At 34.5% G+C, this 23856-nt stretch overlaps 1 protein-coding gene across 1 annotated transcript in view; it reads right to left on the reverse strand.

The window, feature by feature from the left end:
• The window catches only part of C9 (complement C9), a 78022-nt gene that overhangs the window by 9883 nt on the left and 44283 nt on the right, over positions 1-23856 (reverse strand). The window contains exons 6-9 of the mRNA XM_003274369.4: positions 21011-21271; positions 16425-16665; positions 13516-13644; positions 11909-12084 (exon numbers count right to left, since the gene is read on the reverse strand). Coding sequence (XP_003274417.2) covers positions 11909-12084; positions 13516-13644; positions 16425-16665; positions 21011-21271 — 807 coding nt within the window. The remainder of the gene's footprint in view (positions 1-11908; positions 12085-13515; positions 13645-16424; positions 16666-21010; positions 21272-23856) is intronic.

Consider the following 23856-nt stretch of genomic DNA (forward strand, 5'->3'; position numbering starts at 1 on the left):
GGACACAACACACAAAAAAAACCCATAGACCAATATCCCCAATGAACATAGATGCAAAAGTCCTCTACAAAATATTAGCAAACTGATGGCAATAATACATCAAAAAGATAATACAGCATGATCAAGTGGGCATGATTTATCCGAGAAATAGTTCAACATATGGAAATCAATAAATGAGAAACATCACATCAGCAAAATTATGAACAGAAACCATGTGATCATCTCAATAGATGCAGAAAAACCATTTGATAAAATTTAGCATCTCTTTGTGATACAAATTCTCAATAAATTAGGTATAGAATAAAAGTAATTAAACACAATAAAGGCCATATATGACAAACCCACAGCCAACATCATACTGAATGGGAAAAAGCAGAAAGTTCTCCCTGTAAGAACTGAAACAAAGATGCCCACTCTCACCACTCTTATTTAACATAGCACTGGAAATCTGAGCCAGAGCAATTAGGCAAGAGAAAGAAATAAAGGACACTTAATTGGAAAAGAGGAAGTTAAATTGTCCCTGTTTGCAGAAGACATGATCTTATATGTAGAAAATCCTAAAGACTCTACGAAAATACACTTAGAACTGACAATCGACTTTAGTAAATCTGCAGAATATAAAATCAACATGCAACAATCAGTAACATTTCTATTAAAGAACAACAAACTAGCCAAAAAAGAATGCAAAAAGTCAATACCATTTACAATAGCTACAAAAGAAGATACTTAGGAATAAATTTAACCAAGGATGTAAAAGAAAAACTATGAAACACTATTGAAAGAAATGGAAGAGGATACAAACAAATGGAAAGAAATCCCATGCTCCAGGCTTCGGCCTTACTACCAAAAACAATCTACAGATTCAGTGCAATCTCTATCAAAATGACAATGACATTCCTCACAAAAATTGAAAAAAAAAATCTTAAAATTTATGTAGAACCACAAAGACCTCAAATAGCCAAAGCAATCTTAAACAAACAACAACAACAAAAAAAACAAAGCTAGGAGTATCACATTATTGGATCTCGAAATACATTACAAAGCTGTAGTAACCAAATCAGCATTGTACTGCCATAAAAACAGACACATAAGCAAATGGAACAGAATAGAGAACCGGAAATTAATATATCTATCTACAGTCAACTAATTTTTGACAAAAGTACCAAGAAAAATAACTGGTTTCTTTTCAATCTTTTCAATAAATTGTGCTAGGAAAAACTGTCCATATGCAGAAGAATAAAATTAACCCCCCACTTTTTGTCCTATAAAAAATCAACCCAATATAGAATACTTTATTGCAAGACCTAAAACTATAAAACTACTAGAAGAAAACATAAGGGAAATGCTTCAGGACATGGGTCAGGGAAAAGATTTTCTGAATAGGATCTCAAAAGCACAGGGAAGAGAAGCAAAAATACACAAATGGTTTATATCCAATTGAAAAGCTTCTGTACAGCAAATAAAACAATCAACACGTGACCTGCAGAATGGGGAAAAATATTTTCAAACTATGCATCTGACAGGAGACTAATATCCAGAATTTAGAAGGAACTCAAACAACTAACAACAACAAAATAAATAATCTGATTGAAAAATAAACAAATGATCTGAAGAGACATTTTGCAAAAGAACACATACAAAAGGCCAAAAAGTATATTTAAAAATGTTCAATATCAAACGGATAAAAATAAACAATGCCAGCAAGGATGTGGAACAAAAGGAACTCATAAGACTGTTGGTGAGAATGTAAACTAGTATAGTCACTATGTAGAACGATATGAAGGTTCTTTTGAAAACTATAAACACAACTATCATATGATCCAGCAATTCCAATACTGGCATTTATCCAAAGGAAAGAAAATAAGTATATTAAAGAGACTTCTGCACCCTTCTGTTTATTGCAGCATTATTCACAGTGGCCACATGGATAAATAAATAATGTATTTTTTCTTTTTAAAGAAAATAATGTATGTACACAATGGAATACTATAAAGCCATAGAAAAGAACAAAATCTTGTCATTTGTGGCCACATAGATGGAACTGGAGGATATTATGTTAAGTGAAATAAGCCAGAAAGAGAAAGCTAAACACCACATGTTTTCACTTATATGTGGAAGCTAAAAAAAAAAAGCTGATCTCATAGCTGTAAAAAGTAGAACAGAGGATACTAGAGGTTGGGAAGGGTAGGGGAAAGACAATACAATAAAGGCCATATATGACAAAACCACAGCCAACATCATACTGAACGGGAAAAAGCACACTGAATGGGATATTTGTTAAAAGATACAACATTACAACTACCTAGGAGGAATAAGTTCTAGTGCTCTATGGACATTGTAGGATTACTATAGTTAACAATTATGTGTTATTATACATAGTTTCGGGTATCTAGAAGAAGAATATTGAATGTTCCCAACACAAATAAATGACAAATGTTTGAGATGATGGATACACTAATTACCCTGATCTGATAACTATACATTATCATTATCAAAATACCACTATGTACTCCATAAGTATGTACAATTCTTATATGTCAGTTTAAAAAAGAAATGTCAGAAATGAGCAAAAAGGAGACAAAGAATATATACAACAAATAAAAACAACTAGCAAGTACAGATTTCAATTTAACTGTTTCATTAATTACATTAAATGCAAATGGATTTAATACACTAATTAAAATACAGAGAGTTACTTTAGATAAAAATAGCAAGACCCAACTATATACCGTCTCCGAGAAACTCACTTTAAATACAAAGATGTAGATAGGTTCAAAGTAAAAGGATGGAAAAAGTTATCCCATACAACATTAATTAAATGGAATCTCCTTGGCTGTATTACCATACAACAAATTCTTAACAAATAATATTGTTAGGAATAAAAAGATGAAGTTTTCAATATACAAGGAAGATATATAATCTAAATGTGTATGCATCCAATGACAGAACTTTAAAATACATAAAGCTCAAACTGATAGAACTGAAAAGAGAAATAGTAAATATACCTAGACATTTCCAAGTTCTGCTCTCTATAATTGAAAGAGGAAGGGCACAGGAAAAGAAGTCCCGGGCCGTGCTATCAACTAATTGACCTAACTGACATTTACAGAGCATTCTACCCAACAATAGCAGAATACATATTCTTTTCAAGTGCACATAGGCATATCTATGCCTTAAAAATACTCGATATATTGAGAATAATGAAAATAATACAAAGTATGTCTTCAGACCAAACAAAATGAAAGTTGAAATAAGTAACAGAAAGCTATCTGAAAAATCCCCAAATATTTATACATTAATCACCACATTTCTGAATAACCCATGTGTAGAAGAGGAAGTCACAAACAATTAGAAAATATTTTAAATTGAATGAAAATGAAAACACATCAAAACTTGTGGGGCACAGTTAAAGAAATGCTTAAACTCAATTTACAGCACAAAATGCCTATATTAGACAAGAAAAAATATCTGAAATCAATAATAACAGCACCCAGCTTAAGAAACTAGAAACAGAAGAAAAATTTAAGTACAAAGCATAAGGAAGGAAATAATAAGAACTGAAATAGAAATTGAAATGGGAAAAAAATAGAGAAAATTTTTTTAAAGCTGCTTTTTTGAAAAGATTACAAAAAATGATAAACCTCTACCAGATTAATTAAAAATAAAACAAAATAAGACAAAAGGGAAAAACTTTAAATTAACAATATCAGGAATCCAAGACAGGATATCACTATAGAATCTACAGACATCAGCTGCTTAATAAAATGGAAAAATTCCTTGAAAGACAATTATAAAAACTCAATCAGAAAAAATGCATAATTGGACTTCTAATATCTATTTAAATAATTGAATTTAGAGTTAATTTTTTTCTAACAAAAAAGGCCCAGATAGCATTATTTGTGAATTCTACAAACATTTAAAAAAGACATATCAATTCTGCAAAAACTTTTTCACAAAATAGAGAAGAATTTACTTCTCACTTATTTTACACTTAGCATTACTTTGATACCAAAACCAAATAAGAGAAGTTAAGAGAAGAAAATTACAAATCAATATCACTCATGAACATATTTGCAAAATATCCCAAGACAATAGCAAATCAAATACAATAGTGTTTAAGCACCAGGTTTGCTCAAAATTTAAATGATCAATATCATTCACCATAGCAACTTATTAAAAGTGAAAAACCATATGATCATCTCAATACAGAAAAATTCTTGGACAAAATTCAACATCTATTTATGATAAAAATTCTGAACAAACTAGGAATTAAAGGGAACTTCCTCAACCTGATAAAGACCATCTATGTAAAACCTACAGCTAACATCATACTTAATGGTGCAATATCATATTAGATGCATCAGACAATGCAATAATGCAAGAAAAATAAAATACATAGAGATTGAGAAAATAAAGAAATCTCTATTTCAGATGACATGATTATCTAAGGAATCGAAACTCTCATATATTTCTGGTGGTAATGCAACTACTTTGGAAAAAAATTTGGCTATTTCTTATGTAATTTTATATAAACACATATATCATATGACCAAGCAATCTCTCTCCTAGAGAAAAGAAAAATATGTTCATGCAAAATTCTATATTCAAGTATTTATAATGGTTTTATTCATAATCACCAAAAAAATCCTTGTCTGGAAACAAATAAATGTCCTTCAACAGATGACTAGATAAACTGTTTAATCTACATCATGGAATCTATACATAATGGAATACTACTGAGCAATGAAAATGAAAGGAACTACTCATACATCCAAGAATGTCGATGTGTGAATGTGGATGGATCTCAAATGTATAACACTAAGTGAAAGAAGCCAAACCCAAAAAGTTACATGATTACATTTATATGGCAGTAAATAGATCAGTGGTTATGTAGAAGTCGGGCAGGAAAGAGGAGTTGATTGAAAATGGAAATGATAGAACTGTGTGGTAGAAATGTTTTATGTATTGATTTTCATGTTGGTTTCATGATTGTAAGTGTTTGTGGAAACCTAGGGCCCTTTACACTAAAAAAAATAAATTTTACTTTACATAAGTAATGTCTATTTTTAAAAATCTAATTACATTAAAATGTATCTATACACTACTCACTAAAAACCAAGATATAAAATTATATTATATGAATTCAAATTGGCTAACTATACCTCTGATAAAGACTCTGATGACTGGAAAATGTACACTAAAATATTAACATTATGGTATCTATTTCACTTGTGCTTTTGGATTATATTAGAAAAAGTTTGCTAGGTTAGAGATTTTTATCTCTTTTATTCACTGCTTTAGACTCAATGCCTCAATAGAGCCTGGTACATTGCAGGTACCTAAGAAGTATTTGTCAAAGATGAAAATAGGCTGAGTGTAGTGGCTCCTGGCTGCAAGTCCAGCACTTTGGGAGGCCAAGGCAGGTGGATCATTTGAGGTTAGGAGTTTGAGACCAGCCTGGCCAGCATGGTGAAACCCGTTTCTCCTAAAAATACAAAAATTATCTGTGCATGGTGGCAGGCACGTGTAATCCCAGCTACTTGAGAGGCTGAGGCAGAAGAATCAATTGAAGCCAGAAGGTGGAGGTTGCAGTTAGACAAGACTGCACCACTGCACTCCTGCCTGGGTGACAGAGTGAGACTTGATCTTTAAAACAAAAACAAAAAGAAAAGAAAAGAAGCGAAAAGAAAAGAAAGAAGATCATCACATTTGATTTAAAAAGTCCAACTAATCCAAACAAAACTTGAGGACACAAACAAATTGAGAAAAAAAGACTGGAGAATGTGTGCTATGTGCATACCAAGAGAGACATCTGGCAAACATAGGTAATTAAAAAAAATTGAGGCAGAAAACATTTACTAGAAATAAAGGAAGACATTTTAATTGACCAAGAAGATGTAATAATTCTAAATTTGTATGCCTTTGGTAATATGCCTTAAAATATATAAAATAAAAATTGATCCAAGTACTAGGAGAAATAAATACACAAACGTAGTGTAGAGTTATAGATTTCTTAGAATTTTATATTTAAACAACATACCATGTATAGAAAGATAGTTTAACTTCTTCCTTGCAGTCCTTAGGCATTTTATTTATTTTTCTTGCTTTATTTCACTGGCTAAGACTTAGTGTAATATGAAATAAAAATGATGAGAGTTAATATTTTTTGTGTATTTCTCATTTTAGTGAGACCAAGTTTAATATTGTAGATCTAAATATAAAAGCAAAATAATAAAGCTGTTGAAGGATAATACATAGGAAAGTATCAAGGCCTTGAGGTAGGAAAAAAATTTAATTAAAACATTAAAAGCACTAACTATAGTGAATAGAAAGATACATTTAACTAAGTCAAAATAAAAAAATCATCAACATCATAACCCATAATATGATGCACTGAGAATAACAGAACGTTACTTCTGTAGTATTCTTGCCAAATATACATAACCTTAACCTACTTGAATGCTAAATTGGGAGACATTTGACGTGATAACTGACCAGTCCTCATAAAAAGTGTCAAGGTTGAGAAAGACAAGGAAAGTCTGAAGACCTATAACAGATTGGGAGACACTAAAGAGATGTGACAACTAAATGCAATATGGGACCCTAGATTAGATCCTGAAACAGGAAAAAAAAAAAAAGATTAAGGGAAAAACTTGTGAAATTTGTATAAAACCTGTGCTTTAGCTAATTACTCAGTGTGAATTTTCTGATTTTGATAATTTTACTATGCTTGTGTAAATTACTAACATTAGAAGCTGGGAGATGAAGCTTTTAAGTGAATTCTCTCTACTATTTCTGCAGTATTATTATCTGTACTATTCTGCAATATTACTTCTGCAATACTACTTCTGCCATATTACTATCTGCACTATTTGTGTAATTTTGCTGTGTCTAAAATTAGTTCAAAATAAAAAGTACATAAGAGGCCATCTGTATCAAAAACACCATTAAAGATGAAATTCTTTAGTGGGAGAAGATATTTGCAAAACTTTAGTTGTGAATATGCTCATATATGGAATATATCAAGAACTTCTACAAAGTCAGCTTAACTGTTCACCAGTGTAGTCTTTTATGAATTAGTATATAGTATATAAGATTCAGATTTCAACCATGTCATATTTATTTGAAAGAAGGAAACCTCTCACCAACATTGTCACATTGGCACAAAAAACATAAGCATGCGGTAGAATTATTTTGATTTTTTTTAAAAGAAATTCATCTTGTTATACCCTTCGAAGGAAAGTCAAGGCCAGATAGTCTAAGATACAGGAATAGAGGGTCATGAAGGAAATATAATTTGGATTAAATGTATAAACAGTGTTGGAAGAGTTAAAGATGAAGGACATGCAATGGCAATAGTTTCAGAGGAGCTTCAAATCCTGGAGTTAAAAATTCCACAGGAGGACAAAGGAAAATTAAAATGTACTTTTTGAAGTTTTCCTGAAGGATTCCACCTTTTTCTGATGAACTTTTATCTTCTATTAAATAAGAAAATGATTTTACTTTTTCTCCTATACTACATAACTCTATCTTTCTACCATGTGTTGATACATTTATGTTGGGATATAACCTACCATAAAAGTGCTAAAGTATAAACAAGTTGATAATATAGTTTAATAATAAATAAGTGGAGATTTCCTTCAGACATCCAAAATAAACTATGTATACCAACTATAGTTTGTTGATAGAATGAGTGTTGTTTTTTATCACTAAACAAGAGAGTTAGAAATGATTTTCACTGGTACTACAACTCTTTAAAATATTGATGCTCCTTAACATCTGGTTCATAACTGCTAAGAGTTACACAATAGAGCAAAAATGACAGGTTAATTAATTCATGAATTATTACATCATGTAACTCTGGAAGAACTAATACAGCTTAACATATAGACATATGAGTGGTTGAGGGAAATGGGAAAGGAGAACTGAGAACAGAAAAAGCAAGATGGAGGCAAAAGCAACAAAAATGAACTGCATTTGTGCCAGGAGGACCCATCCATTTGCATGAAGTGGGTCACAAATTTAGCTTTATTTTCCAGTGCATTGAGTAAGACACAACTGAATTTACTGATCTCATGCATTTCTAACCAATAAGGTAGGAAAACTCACCTGATTCCCAAGAGAAACAAAATGAGATTAAAGAGTAATATTTCTCAATGAGTCTCATAAAGAGGACATAGCATTACATAACAACCTTTTAGTAAATAAAACAGTAGATTACATAACTTTGTTTCTAATAATGGAAAAACAAAACTTTACAGGAAGCCAATGTTGTAGCTGTACGCATCTTGCTGCTATTGCTCTAGAGGAAATAATAATTTTTATATCTTCCAGGCAATCTTTAATAAATGTAATTTCTCTTAGCTGACATTTTAATAACTAGTTTGTAGCAGTAGGTTTAAGAGGAAAACAAAGTGCAGCTATTCTGTTGAGTTAAACTGTAGAACCACTTGTGTTAACATTCAGGCAAGTTGGCAACAGAATTAATATACTTTCATGGAAGTTGAAGACCATGACAAAACTAAGTACTGAAAGAGAGGGCCAGCCTATGTCCTCTGCATGGAGTAGGGCCAAGGAGAGATTTTTGGGCTGGGCCAAGCAAGACATTCCTCAAGAAGTGGTTTTGGGTTTGACAAAGCAGACAAATGGGGCCTCAAAACCACAGATTCTACCTAACAGAGCATGACCATAGTTACTTTAGTATGGAAAAATATATAACTGTATTTATAGATTGTATAAACTATATTATTTTATAGTATTTTATAAATTGTATTTATAAATTATATATACTATATATTTATAACATATATATTTTACCACAGTTTACTTAGAAAATCTCAGTAATATATTCATACAGCATAACATATAGACAGATGAGTGGTTGAGGGAAATGGGAAATTTCCCTCTTATATACAGCATTCCACTTAGAGTAAAACAGCAAGTCCCAGAACAATATTGTTTCATTCAAGGTCATTTCTTTGTAATATTGAGAAAAAAAATTAATTCTCAGCTGGGGTCACTGTGTGCATGGGGAGTTTGACATTCTCCCCATGTTTGTGTGGGCTCTCTCGGGTTCTGCTTGTTTCCTCCCACATCCCGAAGATAGTCATGCTAGACAAATCAGTGTCTACATGGTCCTAGTCTCAGTGAGTGTGGGTGTGTGGAGTTTGCCTTATGTTGAGACGGTGCTCTGTTCATGGCTGATTCCTGCTTTGCCCTCTGAGCTGCTGGGATAGACTACCCTGAACTAGAATAAACAGGTAAATCATCATCTTACTTGTTTTTATTAATCTTTTTAAAATGTGTGAATAGCTTACATGTGTTTCAAAATTTAATATTAGAAGTGTTTTAGTTTTTATTTAGAAGTTTGGTGATGTTTTTGTGACCAGAAATACGCTACAGGAACTTAACCCATTCATTAGCTTATGGTAAAATTGGTTTTGTTATAGGTCATTTTGGTTAAGGTCACAGTTTCCAAGAACCTATTGATAATATTAAGTGAGGGCTTACAGTCAACTTTCTGGTCTTTCCTCCAAGATAATCAGTTTGCAACATAAATACTTAGATAATTGATTTAATTTGCTACAGAAGATTTAATATTGACCAGTTTATAGTTTAGGGTGGGTGGGGAGAGGTTCTAGTAATTCTTTAAAAGACCATCCCCAATGTTTGAACATGTCATCTGCAGACAACATAATGCTTCAAATTCTCAAAAATGAATTAGTGATCGTAGATTGTGTAACTGTCTCCTGGAAATAGCTACAAGTTAACCAGAGGTCCACTTCTACCTGAATAATGAGAGTAAAATAACTTGGAATCTAATTCAAGATCAAATTTAACTGTATCTCATGTTTCTTCAGAGATTTAAAAGTCATACAAAGTCAATAAAACCCACAATTTTGCTTTTGCTCAACTCTCTCTACAAGAAGATAAATTTAAAAAGTAGTCCATAGTGAACTAACTATAGCTACCATTTCCTTAGGTAGAATGTTGATACGAAAAGGCCAGCCTTCCAGTTTATGAAGAAAGAAACTTATACAGATAGTCTAAATGGAATGCCTACCAATCTGAAAATTTGGGGAAGTAAATGGTTGTCCCTAAAAATGGGATAAGCTATATTGTGCATCCATACAGCAGAACTGCACCAACAAAGTTGATGAGGGTCTTTGAATAGTTTTAATAAATCTAGTAGAAAATCTTCAGCAGCTGCCTTATTTAATTGAGATTTAAAAAATTATCTCTATAACATGCTGAACTATTATTAAGACCTCTTCAGAGAACACTCTTGAATTTGTAGAAAGACAGCTGAATTTGCTTTGCAGAGATGAGAAAACAAGCCTCCTAGGATGTTCATCTGGATGTAAATATTCACCTAAATTACCCATTTTTTTCTTATTTAAGATCTTCCAACGTAAACTTATTTTACTGAGTTCAAGATAATGAATTTGTGTAAGATTTAAATTTAATAAGATCAAAGAGGTATCCTCTGATTTTAATTTCATACATGGAATTTCACCAGCTATTTTTCCCCTTTTTGTCCTACTTTGGGACAAAATATTTTAACTCATAAATACACTGCATATCTATGAACAGCTATATTTCTATAACATAAAGGGAGAATAGATTATAAAAATTTCCAGTTTCTGAGTTCCTTCTTCACGTAAAGGAGATAGTCTTAGTGGTTTCACTCATTCTTTAAAGACAATAAAATAGAATAAGGGAATAAATTTTTCCAATAACTAGTCCTATGAAAATGTTAAAATTTCTGTAACTCAAGTTAATCAAACTGGAGTAGGGAACAGTCAAAAATAAATGTGACCTGAGGAAAGCAAATTGTAAAACATATGGAGAAAATTGAAAGTTATAATGAAAAAAAGCACTTACTAATAGTACTAGTAAAAGAAGTAAAGAAAAATGCACACTAGTTTTAGGCAGCTTGGGGAAAGAAAGATGAGGCTAAATAACATTGTCATTTATATCTTTACAATGATAACACATTTTTTTTTCTCTAGGAGTAAGAACTTGACTATGAACTCCCAAAGGGTTTGTAAGCTGAAAACTATTATAATCAAGATAGAAAAAGGAAAAGAATCTACTGACCATAAGAATTGTTCACCGTTAGTCTTATTTTCTTGTAGACTTTATGAACATTTCTTTCATAAAGACCCTTAGGCCAGGCATGGGGGCTCACGTCTGTAATCCCAGGACTTTGGAAGTCTGAGGCAGGCAGATCACTTGAGGCCAGGAGTTTGAGACTAGCCTGGCCAACATGGCGAAACCCTGTCTCTACTAAAAATACAAAAAAATTAGTTGGATGTGGTGGTGCGCATCTGTAATCGCAGCTACTCAGGAGGCTGAGGCACGAGAATCACTTGAACTCAGAAGGCGGAGGTTGCAGTGAGCCGAGATAGCACCACTGCACTCCAGCATGGGTGACACAGTGAGACTCTGTCTCAAAAAAAAGAAAAAAAAAAAAGACACTTAGTAAATACAATTCTCCTGTGTTAGACTTGATAGTGGAACACCATGGGAAGGCAAGAGCAGCCAGGGGCCGACGGGAGGGAACTAATCATATGTGAGTACCTATCTTGTTACAGTGTGTGCTGTATGTTCTATATAAGCAATTTCGTAAAATTCTCAGAACAAAGATGGAGTCCTGGAGAATTCAGTGTTGTAGAGGTCAGAAAACATCCCACACCTAGTGACAGACAGAGACAGGAAGTCAGCCAGGATGCTCTGACTCTACACCATGCCTTTTCTCTATGCCATGCCTCCTTTTGGGGAAGAGATGGGAGTGTATCTGAATGTTCACATCTCTTTCAGATGAAGCTAACAGTTCACCTGAAACGATGTGACATTTAATAAAAAATGACACTGTCTTCTGTTTGAAAATAAACAAGTTTCTTACTTTTTGACTAATGAGAACAGGAGCATCATTTATGGAAGAGGCCCAGTTGACAAAGTCAGTCACATCAATCATGGTTCCTCGGAGAAGCTTTTCTTTCAGTTCAAATGCGTATTTTCTGGTTCCACCTCTTATGAGTGATATAACATCATCTATGAGGTTATCACTGGTGATGTTTACTGAGGAGAGAAGGAAGATTTAAAGAGAAGCAGTTGTAGTTCTATGGCCAGTTATCAAAAGGACATGTGATAAACATTTATTGAGTCCTCTTAGTAAAATACAGCCTAATATATTTACTAAATTTTAATTGTAAATATTGCCTATGCATTTGTTCACCTCAAATCTACAATGGAAATTTACATCAGTAACCAGTTGTAGATCTCTGTCATCTCTTTTAAAAAATAAAAATGATACCCATGGTCTAGATACACTGATACTTCACAGCTCCTCACATACAATCATGTACACATGGGAACTAAATATGACTTTGGGTGTAATATATATTTTCTGTTGCAAACTAACCTTCATAATTATATTGTGTACATTTGCTTCGATATGTTTTAATATTACAAAAAGAAGAGTTCAAAAAAGAATAGAGTGAAAAGTAACATTTCTTTCCACTCCCAAATCCTACCCATCTTTTCCTCAGTGTCTCTCTGTAGACTAAGCCACTTTTAACAAAACTTTGTAAGTATTTTACAGCTGTGAATTTTTAAAACTGGAAAGGAATTTCAAGATAATTTTTGTCATCCCCTCTTCATTTTTATAGAAGAGAAATTGGAAACTTAGAGAGGTGGAGTGACTAGCCGGAGATCACACAGTTAGCTTAAGGACCAAATATAGAAATTATACCATATAATGGCAAATTCAACTTTTTTCCACTACTTCATCATTGGTTTTTCAATCATGGACACATATTATTGGTTGGTATGCTTTTAAATATATCAGGTTTTTCCCCACTTTTGCCTCCCCACTACCAGTTGACTCTTTCTTTAAAGGTGAGTTTTAAGCATCTGTATTTAAAAAATGTTCTTAGGTATTTCTGATTAGAGGAAAAGTTGAGAACTCTAGCACTAATTCATGCTTGTAAATCTACTAAAGATTAACAGTAGGAAGTCATATTTATACCAAACATATTTGTATTTTTGAAAAGGTTAGGCACGGATTTAAAGTTAAGGATGAATTAGGGATTTCAATTTAGATGGAAGGTGGAGTTGGGGAAATGGTTTTGGCCTTGTCTTTTGTTAATGGATGCACGAACATTGTTGCTTGCTTATTTGGAAGCTTTGTTAAAATTAGGGTGAAGAAAGGAAACTTTTTATGAAGATATCTTTTTACTATTGCTATAATAAATATACAAGTCTAAAATGACTACCGTGTGAATCACACCCCCTTGAGTTGTGTACTGTACAACCAGCACGACAGCGATACTGGTGAATACATGTCCATGGGCTATCTGTGTTTATAGTGGTTTGAAAACCACTTTAAATATAAGATAGTTTTTAAGCACAAAGAGGATAGACAATTAAGAGGGCTCATTGCAAGAGGGCAGTGCTCATTGACATCTACCCCCAGGCTTTACAAAATTTAACAAGTGAGGCCACACTTACCAGCTCTCCCCTCTCCCCTCTTTACACAATCATCTTTATTAACTTTAGCTCCAGCAGAGATGCTAGAGAAATCCAGAGATACATCCAGATGATACCCAAGGCATCTCTTTATGTCTTTTATTTCAACACCTGTTTAATGAATTTATTTGAAAATTATTAGATAATGTCTATCAACATCACAAATAAATTCCAATTTTGCTATTTTCAAGAAACATCCTTACTTAGGTTCCTATATACCATCACTAAATTCAAATATGCCATCATGTCTGTCCTGCTTTGTCCTCATACTAGATTATAGTGACCTCCTTTTGACTTTGCTTGTCAACTTAATGGCAAAGGACACATTAAGTCTACCACATGGTTTAAAGGGATATAGGTCAGACTATGGTGGTTATATTAAAGTCTTTCATCTGTAATATCATAGAAGAGGGACAACAATTTCTAACATCCATTGAAGCCTTATCACGTGTCTGGCATCCTTCTAAGCATTTTGTGTGCTTTAACTAATTTAATCCTCACACTGGCCTTATGAAGTAAGTACCATGTTGTCCTCATTGTACAGATGAAAATATGGAATTGCAGAGCAGTTGAATAACCTACTAATGGCTCATTACTCAGCTAGTAAGTTTGGATTTGAACCCAGAGCTGTCTAGCTACTAAGCACTTCTCTGTATCAACTTCGTAATTTGGATGAGATACATCAACATCTCCTGATCCTCTTTGGAAGACTCAGTTCGTCCTTAATGTAGCTGGTTCATCGCTTTGGACAGATGGCTGATGTATGTGGCCACTTTGTTTTCATCCTATGAATGCTACTTGGTAGGTATCAGTCTTGGAAGCTGATTCATCATGGTGTGTAGATGCCCAAACAGCTACTAGAAAGAAAAATCCTAATATTTTCAAAGTCTATCAGTTATTATCTGTTTTTGCAATTCAGAAAAAAAAATTATTCCTTCATTTTAAGGGTAAACAGCCCAGACCACAGTTCACTGACAATGTCAGTTTTTGCCGTTATTTATCATTTCTTGTTTCATACACGCAAACACACACACACACACACACACACACGAATTTGTGATTATTTGTTCTGGGAGCCAAAATGCTTTACGAAAAAGGAAAGAAAAAAATGAAATGAGGTTAATCAAGGGGTTCTACAAGGAGTGTCAGGGGTAGACATCTGGGGGCATTTAGGCGTTTATTCATCTATCAAATATTTCTCATGCACCCACAATTAGTGAGAACTTAGAAACTATCAGGTGGCATTTCCTATGGGAAGGGAAGAGAGAGGATAAAAATCGAAGACAATACTAGAAATCCATAATTCTAGATTTCTAACCTTATCCTTAAGAAGTGTGAGGACTCTGCTTCTGAAGATGAGGGTGAAAGATACCTGGGTGACCCTAAAGGGCTCAGATTCTCTGCCTTAGCAGTGGACACTCATGTCCAGACATCTTAAATTGAGGCGGAGGACATCGCTTGGTCCTCAGATATTGGCACTGGAGAAGTGAGAAAGAGCACTTCCTCTTCAAAGTCACTAGAATTGACCTGATGATCCTTGTCTACTAAGGCCAGAAGTTAAGTAGCTTCTGAGTTATTCAGGATTAAAGATCTCATCCTATGGAGCTTTTTCATCAAAGCAACTCCTAGTCTGAAGATTTCTTTGTGTTTTGATCAACACTCATAAGCCTTTCTCTTCTCATTTTCAAGTTACTCAAGACCTGTGTCCTCTTGTACCCCTCCCTTATGTGATCTCTCCATCAATATAGCTTCCAGGTGGAGCTCACAGCGACTTCACTATGGTGTGGATATAGCCCTATGAAAGTGTAAGCTAAGTAACATTACATTCCACTCCGCCAGGGAAAGCTTCTCTCTGCCAAAACAAGACTGAGGCATCAAGACCAGCTGGTTCTGGCTGTGTCATGTTTTGTTATCCCTAAAGTATTTACTGACCTTGGGGAGAGCATCAGGCTTTTACGTCACAGGTACATTTCACCCTTCACTTAACACCTGACACCTTGACACTGACCCCATAAAAGCCATTAAAGTGGTTTTTAGCAACACTTTTCCTCCCTAAGAGACACACCTATAGTTACAAGGGCAGAGAGGAGGCATCCTGGTATCCATCACCTCCTTAAGGAAAATTATAACTAGCCATAATTACTCACAACATGAATGATTACAACTTATTAATATAGTCACTTTGCATTTACTTTTTTCTTAAAAGACTTAGATGAGCCCTTTAGGCCAGGCTGATAACTATGTATCAGTAGGCCTATCTTCTACCTATGACAGACATTGATAATTAACCATGGCCCTTTTCCCCAGGATTTCTCCATGACCAGAAACCTACTTAACATGAGCCCAATTCAACCATCACCATATAATGAGAAGTGTCATCACATGAGGTAAAACTAATTTTCCACCCTTGCTTTAAGATGTTAGATTTATATGATAACACTGCTTCTTCTTTTCCCTCTAAAAGAAAATTTAGAACAATATTTTCCCTCCAATATTGAAGTATACTCTGGAAGATAACTGTGATATAGAAATTGAACTAGTCTACTGATTAAGAAGTAGGTTATACAAATTATGTCTGTACTTTCTTTCACCTTTTGTTTAGTATTTCACTAAAAGTACCACCTTCTAATAGATGTGAAGCTGCAATACAATTGATCCATCTCTCAGTGCTACTGCTGAGTAGAATATGACCAAGTCAGCTTATTTGAAATGGAAGTCAATTTGCTATTTAACAGAGTTTTAGGTGCCAAAGGGCAGGAAGAGAGTCCTCTCAAAGGAGCAGGTTACAGGGCTTTGTATTCTTAAGACTTTAACCATTGGAAGAGGTTGGTGAACAAAATAATGTTTGGTCAAAACAGTATTTGAAGTCAGAGCTCTATTTCTAGGCATACCTTTCCGGTTCATGGAAGCTTTATCTAAAACATATATTAGTTCATAGAGTCCTCCTAGAGACCCAGAGCTACTGTAGTGGGTTCCATATGTTTCCAAAAAGGCAAAATATTCTCCCTTTTCATAGGTAGTTGGCAAAGCTTTTATATCATCCACGAAAGTTGCTGTGAGCATGACATCGCGATTTCTCATTACAAATCTTCCCAGATGAATTTCTCCTTTCACATGCAGAAACATTTTTTCCTGTGTTGTAGAGCAGATGAAGAAGAGAAACATGTGTTTTATCCACCGTTTCAAATGAAAATTTATGAAATTTAGAACTTCCATAGGCACTAAATGTTTTAGCAGTGACCATGAGATACCACTCTAATCCACCAGAATGGCTAAATGTAAAATACTATCAACACCAGCTACTGATGAGAATGTGCAGTGACTAAAACGCTCCTACATTACTGGTAAAATTAGATAGCCACTTTGAAGAGCTGTTCAGCAGTTTCCCATAGTGTTAAACACACATTTGCTTATGACCAGCCAGCGATTCCACTCCTACATATTTACCTAATAAAAATTTTGTTCACAAAAGTATCTGTATAAGAATTTCATGGCAGCATTAGTCAGAATAGCTTAAAATTGAAAACATCTCAAATGTCCATCAAGAGAGGAATCAATAAACAACCATAACATATTAATACAATGGAATACTAATCATCAATAAAAAGGAAAATAAAGCTACGGATACATGTAACAACACAAATAAATCTCAAAAATATTATACTGAGTAAAAGAAGTCAGACGTAGAGGAGTACATCCTATATGATTCTATTTATATGAAGTTCTAGACTAGGCAAAACTAAGCTGTGGTCAGATAAATCTGGTCAGCGGTCACCTCTTAGGTGATAGGGAACTGAAAAGGGCATAAGGAATTTTTCTTGGGGTAAGAAGCCTGAGTGTCTCTTCATGATGGAATTTTCTTGGTGTGATGTTCTTTAACTCAATGTATTTTAAACACAGATCTTAAATAATTCCCATCTAAATATGCTGTTGTGTCTTCTATGTTAAAACATTTAAAATATTCTCTTGCTAAAGGAGGTGGCTACTCTAATGTACATAATTATCAAAACTCATGAAACTATACACTTGAAATCTTTGCATTTTATTTTATGAAATTATGCCTCACTAAGTTGTTTTAAAAACAACAGTGGAAGGAAATGGAGACATTATCGATAAAGCCCAATCTTGCTATTATGCAGATGAGAAAACTAATTTAAAGATATCAAGTTATTTGGCCCAAAACATATGAATAATACTTGACAGCATTGGTACTAAAAACCTAGGCCTCAGGTCTCCTTGTCCCTTCCAGTCCACCCTATCAATTTTTAATGACAGAGACCGGACAGACAATATTTTGAGATGTGGAACTCAAGTCAGCCTAAGCAACTCAACAGTTAAAAGTTTCCAGGGCCAAGGCTGATGGCTTACCTTTCCCAGAGAAAACTAGAGCAGTGAACTGTGTGATTCAATGCCATAGCTTGTCCCGATGAAAACTAAACTACAATTGACACCCACAATTTTGCAAATGGATCTTTTGAGGGTCTCCTAACAGCTGTGGATAACATATGATGATTATGTGGGAGTTTAAAATATTTTATTTCTTTTTAAAGGTATATCTTGCGGTATATGAACATCATACCAAACTGTCTATGTTCTTAAAGCATATTTTTGTCATCATGATTTAACTTTAGGAGACAGTGGGTGATCCAGTCTTTAATAAAAATCTTAGCCTATGTGTTATAGGTCATATGAGCTCTTTGTCTCCTGACTTGCACAAGAATTCTCAAATATGCTTTATTCAAAGCATATTTGGATTTCTTTTCAGTTTTGCTAAGACTGGGAGGTATACCTTGGGATGTGGGGTAAGAAAGACGTGTGATGTTCTTCGGGTCAATTTACTTCAAAGGTAGCTCTTAGCTCATTACCATCCAAATATGCAGTTGTTTCTTCTATCTTAAAACAATAAAAAAATTTCCCTTGGCCTCGCTTGCCCGACCAGCCACTACCCATTTCTTTGCCCTCACTAGAAGCAAAATTTATTCAGTTTTCTATACTATATATTTCGAATTCTCCCCTTTCCAGTTTTTCTTAAATCTCAATCATTCATGCTCCTGACCTCAGTACTCCAACAAAACGCCTCTTGTCAAGGTCTCCAGTGACTTTCATAATCCTAAAGCCTATGATCACTTCTTAGCCCTCGTCTTCTTTGACGTGTTAGCTCAATTGACACAGTTCATCACTCTTTTCTTCTTAATAGAGATTATTTTCTTGTCTTCTAGGCCAGTGCTGCTCAAACTATAAAATGTGAACAAATCACCTAGAGAACCTTGTTAAAATGCAATACTGATTCAGGTAAAATGCAATTCTGGAGCACAGTCTAAGATTCTAGCTTCCCAGCAATGCTGATGCTGCTGTTCCATAGACCACACTCTAAGTAGCAAAGTTCTTGTGCACTTTTTGGTTTCTTTTCCTTGTTTTCTATTGAAATTCCCCAAGTTTGGTATTTGATTGTATTCTATTTTCTATGTACACTAACTCTGTTAGTCACCCCATGACTAAGTGAACAAGTCAATGTATAGCTGAATTCCAGGTCTTTTTCCCAAACTCCAGCCTCATGACACCAACTCCTACTTAGCATTGTCAACTGGATGTCTAATAAACACCTCAAACTTAACCTAACTAAAATTTAACTACTGGTCTCCCTCTCCAAATCTGCTCCATCTGAAGCTTTCTCCATCAGCAACTCCATTTTTCTAGTTGCTCAGGCCAAAAACCTTAGACTTATGTTTGACTCTATAATTGTCCTATCTGAACTACCATCATGTCACACCTGGATTCCTTCAATAACTTTTAGCAAGACTCCTTGCTTTAGCTCTTACCACCTATGATCTCCTCTTGACAGAATACCTTGAGTAATCATTTAAAATATAATAGGAAATGTCAATCTTCTATTAAAAACCCTCAAGTAGGCCAGGTGCAGTGGCTCACACCTGTAATCCCAGCACTTTGGGTTGCCGAGGCGGGCAGATCACCTGAGGTCGGTAGTTCAAGACCAGCCTGACCAACATGGAGAAACCCCATTTCTACTAAAAATACAAAATTAGCCAGGCGTGGTGGTGCATGCCTGTAATCCCAGGTACTCGGGAGGCTGAGGCAGGAGAATTGCTTGAACCCAGGAGGCGGAGGTTGTGGTGGGCCAAGATCACACTGTTGCACTCCAGCCTGGGCAACAAGAGCGAAAATCCATCTCAAAATAAATAAATCAAATTAAATTAAATCCCGTGTCGCTCAGAAAAACAGCTACACTGAGTGGACTTTGAAGTTCTTCATGATCAGATCCAAGGTAATTTTTCTAATTTTTTATCCTTCTGATTCAATTTGACTAACTTTTATCACACCAGGTTTTTCCTACATTAGAGACTTCTCTAACAGTTCCTTCCATCAGATAAATAATCTGAAATCTTACTCTTTGGCTATCTCCTCTCCTCCAAAGCTTTGGTTAGCGCTCATCTCCATGAAGCTGAGCCTGAGCTTCCTTTTTAATCATGCCACCTGCAGGCATCCCTGCTTTCCTTCATGTTACTCTAATTTTCCTTGTATCCCACAGCACTTAATACATTTTAAATACCATATTACTTCTTTTTTGCTATTATATGTATTATTTTTGGCTGTCTCTTTCTGTGGAGCTTTCAACTCCATGAGGACACAAATTTTCATCAGCTTGGTTCACAAGTACCTAGGCCAGATAGGTCACAATTAAATATTTGTTGAATGATTTAAAGAGTTTTCCACCTGTACACTTGAGTGGGTATGCATGCAAATAGAGAGGTAATGTACAGACCCATACAAAACAATTATGTAGTTAGGCATAATATAAATGCTAAGAGTGAATTATTATTGTTAATGTGGGAGCAGCTTGTCTAAATAGGTGACTGTGGTATCAGAAAAGGAAGAGTGAGCATTTTAGTGGCATCATGCTGATTACAGAGAGTATATTTTATATTTATTCCAAGAGTAGTAGAAGAAACTTCAAAATCTGGCTCAAATATTTTAAAAAACACATTTTCAAAGTCTCAAACGTATGATTACAAAGTAATCAGACCAATTTTATGTGCAGTGTGTATAATTTCATAGCATCATTTCTTTAGAGACACAGTTTGTAGTTAATAAACAGTGATCATTCTAGGTAAGGCATTGCAATGAATTACCAGAATTCTTCAGTATAATTCTTCATTAAAATTCTGATGATCATATAAATTGAATGGTATATTACCACAATCTCAGTCAAAAAATGCTCTAAATTCTTAATACACATTTTCTGCTCACTACCACCAAATATATGATTCATTTACCACTGCCAAAGATTCTATCAGACTTTTCTCCAGTTAGTATTCTTTCTGACGTGCTAGCTACATATTTGAGAATTTGATCCATGTTTCTTTTCCTTTTTATGATTTCTATTTGCTCTAAATACTTAAAGAGTCTGGTTAGTTTGGAAACTTTCCATTATATTCCTATATTAACTGTTTGGCCTTACCTTCTTTGAAGAATATGACAAAAATAGTTGGTAAGTTTCATTTTTGGAATATGAAAACCGAAAACTACCCTTGCCATGTAAAGAATTTGAGGAGGCTGTTTCCTCAGAAGGGTTTTCAGTTTCAACTTTATTTGCTTCAGTGGGTGTAAATTTTAGAGATATATCTGCATTAAAATTTGATGTCTTCTCTTGGACGATACTTTTAAATGCTTGAATTTGTTCTTCATAATGTTCGGTTCTGAAATTTTTCTCGCCTTTGGTCTAAAAGAGAATAAAAAATTGTAGTTAAAAACAAGATGCGAAACAAAAGGAAAAACAAGCAGAACAGAACCAAACAGAAATCAAGCAATTCTTTAAAAGGCAGTAGAACAAAGGAGTTAAGAGCAAAAGTGATGGAGTCAGATTCCTGGGGTTCAAATACAGACTCTGTCACTTTGAAGTGATTATGCAATAATCTCTGTGTGCTTAGTATGATTCTTAGTCTATAAAACAGGGATATTCATCATACCTAGCACAAAGGTTCTTATAAAAATTTAGTGAGATAATGCATATGAAGGGCTTATAATATAGCAAACTTTTTTTCAACTTATTTTAAGTTCTGGGGTACATGTGCAGGATGTGCAGGTTTGTTACATAGGTAAACACGTGCTATGGTGGTTTGCTGCACAGATCAACCCATCACCTAGGTATAAAGTCCAGTATCTGTTAGCTATTCCTCCTGATGCTCTCCCACCCCTACCCCCAGCAGGCCCAAGTGAGTGTTTTTCCCCCAACGTGTCTATGTGTTCTGATCATTCAGCTCCCACTTATAAGTGAGAAGATGAGGTGTTTGGTTTTTTGTTCCTGTGTTAATTTGCTGATGGTAATGGCTTCCAGCTCCATCCAAGTCCCTGCAAAGGACGTGATCTTGTTCCTTTTTATGGCTGCATAGTATTCCATGGTGTATATGTACCACATTTTCTTTATCCATTCTATCATTGATGGGCATCTGGGTTGACTCCAACTCTTTGCTATTGTGGATAGTGCTGCAATGAACATATGCATGCATGTATCTTTATAATAGAATGATTTCTATTCTTTTGGATATATACTCAGTAATGGGACTGCTGGATCAAATGGTATTTCTGCTTCTAGATCTTTGAAGAATTGGCACACTGTCTTCCACAATAGTTGAACCAATTTACACTCCCACCAACAGTGGGAGTAACCTGTAACCTGTAACCTTGCCAACATCTGTTGTTTTTGACTTTTTAATAATTGTCATTGTGACTGGTTTGAGATGGTATCTCATTGTGGTTTTGATTTGCATTTCTCTAATGATCAGTGATGTTAAGCTTTTTTCATATGTTTGTTGGCCACATGAATGTCTTCTTTTGAGAAGTGTCTGTTCATGTCCTTTGCCCACTTTTTAATGGGGTTGTTTGTTTTTTCCTGCAAATTTGTTTAAGTTCCTCATAGACTCTGGATATTGGATCTTTGTCAGATGGATAAATTGCAAAAATTTTCATCTATTATGTAGATTGCCTGTTCACTCTGACGGTAGTTTCTTTTGCCGTGCAGAAGCTCTTCAGTTTAACTGGATCCCGTTTGTCAATTTTTGTTTTTGTTGCAATTGCTTTGGCATTTTATGAAATCTTTGCCCATGCCTGTGTCCTGAATGGTATTGCCTAGATTTTCTTCTAGGATTTCTATAGCTTTTGGTTTTACATTTAAGTCTTTAGTCCATCTTGAGTTAATTTTTGTATAATGTGTAATGAAGGGGTCCAGTTTCAATTTTCTGCATATGGCTAGCCAGTTCTCCCAGCACTATTTATTAAATAGGGAATTCTTTTCCCATTGCTTGTTTTTGTCAGACTTGTTGAAGATTAGATGGTTGTAGGTGTGCAATCTTATTTCTGAGGTCTCTATTGTGTTCCATTGGTCTACGTGTCTGTTTTTGCACCAGTACCATGCGATTTTGATTACTGTAGGCTTGTACCATAGTTCGAAGTCAAGCAGTGTGATGCCTCCAGCTCTGTTCTTTTTGCTTAGAATTGTCTTGGCTATACAGGTTCTTTTTTATTTCCACATGAATTTTAAAATAGTTATTTTTTTCTAATTCCATGAAGAATGCCAGTGGTAGTTTAATGGCAATAGCATTGAATCTATAAATTACTTTTGGCAGTATGGCCATTTTGACAATATTGATTCTTCCTATCTGTGAGCATGAAACATTTTTCCATTTGCTTATGTCCTCTCTGATTTCTTTGAGCAGTTGTTTGTAGTTCTTGAAGAGGTCCTTCACTTGCTTTGTTAGCTGTATTCCTAGGTATTTTATGGGTTTTTTTTTTTTTAGCAATCGTGAATGGGACTTAATTTATGATTTGGTTCTCTGCTTGCCTGTTGTTGGTATATAGGAATGCCAGCAATTTTTGCACATTAATTTTGCATCTTGAGACTTTGCTGAAGTAGCTTATCAGCTTAAGAAGCCTTTGGGCTGAGGCAATGGGGTTTTCTAAATATAAGATCATGTCATCTGCAAACAAAGATAATTTGACTTTCTCTCTTCATATTTGAATACCCTTTATTTCTTTCCCCTGCCTGATTGCACTGGCCAGAATTTCCAATACTATGTTGAATAGGAGTCATCAGAGAGAGCATCCTTGTCTTGTGCTGGTTTTCAAGGAGAATGCTTCCAACTTTTGCCCATTCAGCATGATATTGGCTGTGGGTTTTTCATATATAGCTCTTACTATTTTGAGGTATGTTCCTTCAACACTAAACTTTCAATTAAAACTTTTTTTTTTTTTTGCCAACTTGGCTATTGTCAGGTTGTTGACCGTGAGAGGCTTGTTATATAAGTGGTT

Source organism: Nomascus leucogenys, chromosome 6, assembly GCF_006542625.1.
Source record: "Nomascus leucogenys isolate Asia chromosome 6, Asia_NLE_v1, whole genome shotgun sequence".
NCBI lineage: Eukaryota > Metazoa > Chordata > Mammalia > Primates > Hylobatidae > Nomascus > Nomascus leucogenys.